Source organism: Carassius auratus, unplaced genomic scaffold, assembly GCF_003368295.1.
Source record: "Carassius auratus strain Wakin unplaced genomic scaffold, ASM336829v1 scaf_tig00217098, whole genome shotgun sequence".
Lineage (NCBI taxonomy): Eukaryota > Metazoa > Chordata > Actinopteri > Cypriniformes > Cyprinidae > Carassius > Carassius auratus.
The window spans coordinates 206,861-215,475 of NW_020528894.1; the positions used below are offsets into that span (position 1 = coordinate 206,861).

At 39.0% G+C, this 8,615-nt stretch overlaps 1 protein-coding gene across 1 annotated transcript; it reads right to left on the reverse strand.

The window, feature by feature from the left end:
* Positions 1 to 483: 483 nt before the first annotated feature.
* LOC113099995 (26S proteasome non-ATPase regulatory subunit 11A) lies at positions 484 to 7,986 on the reverse strand. Its single transcript, XM_026264858.1, has 13 exons — positions 7,830 to 7,986; positions 6,479 to 6,580; positions 6,144 to 6,340; positions 4,667 to 4,724; positions 4,364 to 4,558; positions 3,284 to 3,428; positions 3,127 to 3,187; positions 2,638 to 2,700; positions 2,410 to 2,535; positions 2,287 to 2,322; positions 2,094 to 2,145; positions 1,330 to 1,472; positions 484 to 1,220 (listed from the first exon to the last, which is right to left on the reverse strand). The coding sequence occupies exons 1-12, from the start codon at positions 7,915 to 7,917 to the stop codon at positions 1,330 to 1,332; spliced, it is 1,266 nt and encodes a 421-aa protein (XP_026120643.1). The 5' UTR covers positions 7,918 to 7,986; the 3' UTR covers positions 484 to 1,220.
* Positions 7,987 to 8,615: the final 629 nt, after the last annotated feature.

The window sequence follows — 8,615 nt, forward strand, 5'->3', positions numbered from 1 at the left end:
TTCTTTGTTGATACCAATTCATACGTACAATCTCAATCATTTACATGAAATACTTCAATTAATTTGCGTCACAAAACTGATGACCTTTTGTTTGTGTAAACGTAATAAACACCAAAGCGACCAAAGTTCATTTGATTCTCTCTGCTCACTGTGAATGGGACATGGAATAGAGCAAATGATCCAATTCAAATCAAGATCAAATCATTTCGTTTTGTGAACTGGTTATGTGTGTAATCAACAGTCTCAAAATCATACAATTGGTTGTAAAAGGGTATTAACAGACCTCACGACTGTGAAAACAGGGGCATTCACACTTTCCAGGTAAATCAACAAGCACTCTTACTTGCAGCCAACTTCATATTAAGCTGTGAGAAGAAGAAAAAAGTACTACAATCATTTACACAAGCACAAACAAAATCCCCAAAAGATGCCAATCAGGTGCTCTGAATCCTAGGACCTCATACAGAAGCACTCAGAGTCTTGTTCTCTTGGTGACTTTATTATGTTTTTAGCGTTATAAAAAAGGGCAATTGCATGACAGGCCAGACAGAGGCGCTTGGCAACGGTATGTACAAAGAGGAAGGAGGAGGACGGGCAGGAATGCACAGGCCAGGTAATGACAACAGCTCACGACCCTGTCCTGACGACAGCATCTTATCACAATTTTTCCACCCAACATAAAAAGTCCAAGTATGCTGTCCACACGAGAGGTAGGCCTGGAGTGAGGCCAAGGGCTTCCTTAGCGGACCGGAGTTGGGCCTAAAACCGTTCGATTGGTGATGCAGGGAATCTTGTCAACAGATCAACACAATGGCCCCTGGATTTGCAAAGGAACTGATTCACTCTCATATCAGCTTTGTTCTATGAGAGATCTATGTAAATACATTTCAGATGAGAGTTATAATGCAAGTGAGTTTTTATTTCTTTGAAGATTCCCTGATGGCCTATTAGGCACAGCCAAGATACAAAGAAATGCATTACCAACAGAAAAAAAAAGGTGGAAAAAGTGATCCCATAGTAGTAGAAGTAGTTTGTCCATTGAGGAAGGTGGTAAAAAAACATGTCCAACTGAAAGCCAGAGAGGACAAAAGCAGGAGTCAGTCCATTTTTGGGGTGTTAAGACTTTTTTTTTGACTTGATGTCTGCATCACATCCCCCTCCCCTTCCCTCAGAGTCCCCCGCACTGGCCATGCTCTCAGCTGCAGGGTCCACTGCTCAACCTGCACAAAAGACAGAGCTGAGATCAGCCGAGATGAGTCATTTTTCAATGTAACGCCATGTCACTCTGAGATGTATCAAGAATATGCACAAAGCACAATATGCACTTGCCTATGTCAATTTCTTGGCTTTGTTGTAGAGCGAGTCCACTACTTTGCTCATGTTCTGAATTGTTTCAAGGGCGACTTCATATGTTTTGTCTACTGGAGGTTCATCAAATACAATCAGGACACCTTCCCCTTGGTCAAGGATTCCTAAATGCATTGAGAAAGCCACATTATAACTCCGTAAAAACATCTGGAGGGACCACTAATATTTAATTTTATAACATAACATGCATGTTTGACTAGGGCTGGGTACAAATATAGACCATCATGTAGTGCATCCAGTGAAGCCCAGTTTTGTGAACTGTGACTGATTATATCAAGCAGAATGCAAACTGAATGAGTTACAGAAGATTTTTAACTCCCTGCATGCTTCGCTTTAGACTGTAAAATAATTTGTTCAAATTAAATGTTACTAATACGGTTTTGAGTTAATTTTATTTTTCTTAATATATTAATGTTTTTAATTCAGCAATGTTTCATCTATACCAGATATATAAGCAGAGTGTATGGTTTCATTTTATATTGAGAAACAAAAGTAATCATTAATTCATCAGTAATTAAATCATTTTTATAAATAAATAGTAATAAAATCAAGTCACTGGGTTTTACAGTATAATTCACAGCATTAGTAGAGAGAATCTTTTTCATTTCTAATGAAATTATACCCAAATAAAATCACAGAATCAAATGAAAATCAGAATCAAATACGTAAATCTGCATTTACACCCAGCACACTTATCAAGTTAAAGACAAGGACGATTGGCGTACCGTGGAATTTCTGGTCTAAAATCATCTGTGACAGTTTCCTTTCAACATCCCCCTGAAAAGACAATGCAAGAGAAAGGATGAGAATTGCTCAAAACAAAACTGCACACATGGCAATAAAGGAACAGTAAGAATTTGCTTGCCATTTAAGAGGTTAAGGCTTGTTATAATTGCAAATTCGAGGGAAAGTCCTTACCTTGGAGAGTTTTATAAGCTCAGAAATGTGTTCAATCTGTCGGCATTGAAGAACAATTTTAGTGTACAATGTCCATGTTTTAAAGCACACATAACCTCACACTGAGGTAAACCATGTCATTACCTGCACTCTGGAGAAGGGCTCGATGACCCTTATGAGGTTTTGTTCCAGCAGATTGTCGTAGAGTTTGGCCAGGTGAGTGCTGATGATGGGATCCTCCCGCAGCTCAGCTTTGTACTCTGTTAAAGCCTGAATACAGATCAGAGAAAAGAACATTAAATAAAAGAAAAGAAATAAAAATAAAAAACAGCAGGGGACAAAAAAATAAAACATTTTAGGTCTCTGACCCACCTTCTCAAAGTCTGCAAGTGACCTGTTCTTGCTGGCTTGGGCCACACATTTAAGTGCATCTGTCTACAGAAAGAGAGAGACAGGACAAGTTAATCCACATAATCCTCCGCCAACAGACAGAACAGAAAAACATCACCTTGTCATGCAGCACACGGGGTCAGGTGCTCTGACTGAGAGCATATTAGAGGGCACTATATGAAAGTCAAAATGGTTGGATACTATGAAATGTGTGCAGCAGGCTGGGATAGTATTTTAATGTCAGTTCCACCACAGGCTGTGATTTAATCCTCAATTAAAAAAATAAAAAAAATTGAAATGTATTTGAAAGAGGTCTATTGTGCTTAAAAACAAACAAACAGTAAACCAGTAATATTGTGAAATATTACTACAACTGAAAAATAACTATATCTATTTGAATATATTATAAGATGTTATGTATCCCTGTGTTGCACAGCTGCACCATGAAACGAGCTCAGCTCTGACATCTACCTGTCTGCCAGCATATCTGAGGGCAAGCTTTCCACTGGTCAGGGCCTGTACATCCTCTGGCCTGTGAAGACAGACATACAGGTTTAACACCTTCAAAGTGTTTAATGAAGAAAGAAAAAAAAAAACGTGAGAGACACTAGAAAACCCCGGGACTCACGAGTTGAGCATGATCTTGCAGAGGAGCATGTACTTGAGTGCCGTGATGGCACGGGGACTGTCAATAGAGTCATAGCCTTCAAAAGCCTCATAAAAGTATGAATACGCTGTCTTCCAGTCCTTCTCCTCAGCAGCGTGAATAATGCCTGCAAAGAAAAAAGAAAAAAGAGGTCGTGAAGCACTCAGTACAATAACAATGTGTAGGTAATCCGAAATTCCCACATTGACAAATCGGGTAAATCGTTATAGTATGCATGAAATGTTTCCCCTCCATTTGCTCAGCTTAAGTAATGCACACAACTATTAATTAAACATTAGCAGGAAGATGGCTCAGTCCCGATAATGCAGGATGAAGAATGGCTACTAATACTGTAATGGTGCGTCCCCACTGATACAGAGCAAGCATTTCAATTCTTTCCTATGGGAGTTGAATTCACACTTGCACAGTAAATTGTATGATTTACAGTGCACTGGAAAAAGCATTGAGAGAATCAAAAAGGTTGGAAAATGCTTGATTTTATGCAAATATCAAGCTAGTATGTTGGGTGGCAGCAAAGCTGTCAGAAGCAGTTAGTGACATTTGTCACAGGTTTTTAAATATGCAGTCTGTGCTGGAGTTAGTGTGTAAATTGTTTACATCTTGGACATTTTGCATTTGTTAAACATGTTAACTATTGTAGTTTGGATGCTTTCATAGTGAAACTGACACTGTAAAGTTGCAACTTTCCAACTGTAATTGAGTGCATATGTGATGAATAATCTGACTGCGTGTTTAAGAAGAGTCATTAAACAAATGCTCCTGACACACACTAAGTGGAGGTGATATAGCTTTCTGAGAGGCATGGAGCAGAGCTCTGCCACTGTATTGGACATTCACCGTTATTGCAGTAAGCATTTGAGACTGTGCATGTGTGTGCGCTAACACCGTTGCATGTGAATGTCTCACTGTTACAATACACACAAATATGTTCTGACTAGCTGCCACTGTATCACGCTGCACAGCAATTTTTGCTTTCAGTGTGGAGTTAGGGTTCCCTAGTTAGGGTTTGGTGTGATACTGAGTTCTTCTGTGGAAACGTACCTGACTGCATGTCTAGGGCAGCCTGCAGCTTTGGGGGACAGTAGATGGCATTTGCTGTGGTCCTGGCAGAGGTGAGAGCTGCTCTGGCCTTGGGCAAGTTGCTCAGTGCATGATATGTCTTGCTTTCCAGCAGCTGGAGCTCCACCAGCAGAGCTTTATCATCCATCTTCTTCAGCTCTTGCAGGAGCTGAGAGCCTGATTGACGAGGAAGAAGAGGACAGCAGTTACAGACCGCAAATACATCGCTCGGGCTGAAAAAAATGAATGCACCGACAACAAGGGAAGGTATTGTCAGGGACTCACCAAGCTGTAGAGCCTCTTGGTAACGTTTGGTGTCAAAATATAAAGAGACCAGACGGGCCTAAAGGATAGGAAATTGGCAGTGATCAGAAATTATTATAATTTTTTTTAAAACTCAAATCCTTTTAGTTTTTAGCAGCACTGACAACAAAGCAATAAATAGAGTCCAATGTTTGCAAGCACTATCCAAAATGGATAGGTTTTTTGATATATAATTCTGCTTAAAATCTGATCTTGACAGCACCTTTTTAGCGATTTTAATTCAATTTGCAGTCAACATGTACACTACAGTTCAAAATTACAGGGTCAGTAATATATATATATATATATATATATATATATAATATATATATATATATATATATATATATATATATGAGCTGCTGTGTCGTTTAAGCATCGATATCGTGATGTACGAATCCACGATAGTCACATTGTAGGATGTGCGATGTAGGCTGTCGTAGTTGATGCGTTATTCATTAACTGTACGGCCTTTGGCGAATGTGATTAGCGGATTAATTTCACAGCAGTTTTAAAATTTTAAGTCCTGTGAGTTTAAAAGGGCAGAGAGAGAGAGAGAGCACGTGCGCGCTAGAGAGAGCCCCAGCCGCACGCTCACCGTCTTCAAACAACATAAGCGATGTCCCATTAATCAATTGACACGATGTTGTAAGTGTGCTCACCCCATTTTTTTTGTAAAAAAAAATTTGATTAGATTTCATATCGCAATATATTTCGCAGAAAAATAAAATATTGCAATGTAATTTTTTCCCAATATCGTGCAGCCCTAATATATATATGTTTTTTTTTTTTGTAAGGAAATTAATACTTATTCAACAGGGATGCCTTAAAAATCAGAAGTGACAGTAAAGACATTTATAATGTACAAAAGATTTCTACATTACATAAATGCTGTTCTTCTAAACCTTCTATTCATCAAATTATCCATTTTTATACATTGATAACATGAATCATCATATTAGAATGATTCCTGAAGGATCATGTGACACCAATGACTGGAGTAATGATGCTGAAAATTCAGCTGGGTCAAATATACAAGTATTTGAACAGAAAACAGTTATTTTAAATTCCAATAGTATTTCACAATATTAATGCTTTTACTGTGCTTGATCAAATAAATACAGCCTTTACAACTTAAAAGACCTCTTTTAAAAAACCTTTGAACAGTAGTGTACACAACATCACAAAAAATTCACAATATTGTCTGCATTTCTGTTTGAATACACGCATGTTCTCTCAAGCCTTCCTCATACAGCGAACTAGTGACAGTCATGTCAAGATCACATGACCAGTCACACACTAGTCACTTTACTTTGGTGCAAACATCAGTAACATATTGTCCAAACTCAACATAAAATAAAAAATTAAAGAGTGCACCTTCTGAAAAAAAAACTACATACAGCAAAAGTAATGATGATGTTTTCTGAAGCCTCTGATTTACAAAACTAAGTGTGCTCACCTCCAGGGCCTGTCGTAGAAAGGTCCTCTTCTCTGATTTGGCCCATTCGATGCACTCCAAACATAACTCCACCTCCTGACCTGTAGCCGCCTCCATGTCCAAGAACAGATCGAGCAGAGAGCGCACCAACCGTGCTGCCTTTGCCTTGCTGATGGAGTTCAGGAATGGTCGGACATACTTCAGCAAGCCTCCCAATTCTGCAAAATACCAATATATGCACAACACTAACCTTGAGAAACATGCCCGCTGACAGAGTAGTGGCCTTCAAAAACTTCAGATCCATTAATGTGTGTGTACACTGTCTGGGCCATGACCCACAAGTTAAAGATGATTACCAGCAGCTTGTCCAGTCTTGGCCAGCAGTCCGCCCAGCTCCAGGATACTCTGCTCTTTGACACGCACAGCCTCTTCGTCATCGTCTTGGATGTCTCGTTTGACTGTGAATGGATATAAAGCAGATAATGCATGACCCTCAACTAAATTAATGCAAGACTTGTGAGCTTTTAAAGCTGTCAATAACAGAAAGGGAACATGGACACCTTAAGACAGAGTAGTTACACTTGTGTGTGTGTGTTTGCTCCAAGTTGATCCAAGATTAAATCAATTAAATCTTAAATTGTTCCAAGATTAATTTAATTAAATCTTTATTAAAGCAGATAAAGGAATGCCTTTAAAGTCTAAATTAATGTAATTACTTGATGTAAGTTTCATTTAATTTAGATTATAATTTGTTTTGCTTATAAAATAATATTTGTCTTTTTGAAATATTTATTTTTATTTCTGTACATACTACTTGGGCTTATTGTAGCAAAGATTGCGTTATTGCTATACGAAGAAGTTTAAAAAAGCTAAAACGCTTGAAAAATGATATTCTGCGGCAGATAAACAAAATGAAACGGCGTGGGACGCTATCAATTTACCCGAGACAAACGAACACATATCAAACTTAACGCCAAGCTAAACTTAATGACATTCACATATTATATCATAACTAAGAGAGAGATATCAGTCGTGTTTTAATGACTCATCTGCCAAAATGTAGTTGAAATGCAATTTTCACCGACTTTCTTGACATCAATTGTCTTTCAGTTATGATAATTCATACCTAAAAGTTGTAATGAGCAAACAGAATGTCACTAACTTTAGCTAGAGAAGCTAATTCAGCTGTCGTTCAAAGTTGTGGTAACGTCAGCTCCTTCAAACGTAATTTAAAAAACGCCACTCACGTCTCTAATTGTACATAATTCACCAGACTTAGGAGGCCGATCACCTGAACACAAACTTTATTTATCCCTCGTTTTCCTAATACATTCAGATGATCACTTCATGAGGATTTGCGTTCATTGAGAACTAAGCTAGCTGATTGGCTAATACTGGTGGCAGTTCACTGAAAAGGATATTTTCTTCCACTACAGAATACACACAATAAAACTACTTCGAGGACAAAGTCTGAAAGATCGCATCACCTCGTTTATGAAGTGAACAGTTAGTAGGAGTACAGTGTATTTGTCCAGCTCTAGTCTTTCTCTCGGCTGTCACAGTGAGTCAGCAGCATGAAACCGGCTAACACATTTAGCTGCTGCTCTACAAATCACACGAGGGACGTGATCCGCGTGGTAAAAGCACAGTTTCTTCTGCTAAAAGAACACAAGCGGTTCAGAAGTGAGCGGGACAGAAGGCGCTTACCTATGGCATGAAGAATGTCAATGGACGCGTTCCGGTCCGTGCTGAGCAGCGACTGTGCTCTCTGAAACTCTACCGCCGCAGCCGCCATCTTACCGATTCACCAATTGCCTGATTCACATTACAATCATCACTGCACACGCCACCGGAAGCGCCGTCGAGGCACGCTGGGAGATTGAGTTCACAGAGGCAGGGGGGCTGCATGACTCACGCCAGGGGGCTGTGCTGGGTTTGGATTTAGCTGATCAGAAATACAGTTTTTGTCACCATCTTGACCCATTTTAAAAAATAACTTCTTCACATATGGATGATTTTCAAATATTTTTAAATAAATTTTTCCATTTACAGTGGTGGCCAAAATTAGAACACTTGGCATATTTAGGAGGTTTCAGCTGTTTTTGTTGAATTGGCCACTACAATAGGCCTATCCATGAAACCAACTGTTGCTGGACCTGCGACGGAAGGAATCTGCTGGAACTTTAATTATTGACTGACCCCTCAAAGTCCGGACCTCACCCCCATCGAGCAAAATTGGGGCAAGCTGGAAAACAGATCTATTGTACATTCAAAGGAAATCCTTGAGTTTCAGAAGGCATGGGATGACATTCGTGTTGAAGTTAAATAGGAAATATATTGACACTGTGCCAGAGACATGCTGCTGTAATTGCTGCAAAAAGGTTGACAAACCAAATATTAAAGTTGAAAGTGGATAAAAACAGTATGACTCACTTTATCTGATATTTGATGTGTTCAGAGCATATTTCATGAACATTATGAAATTATGTTTCA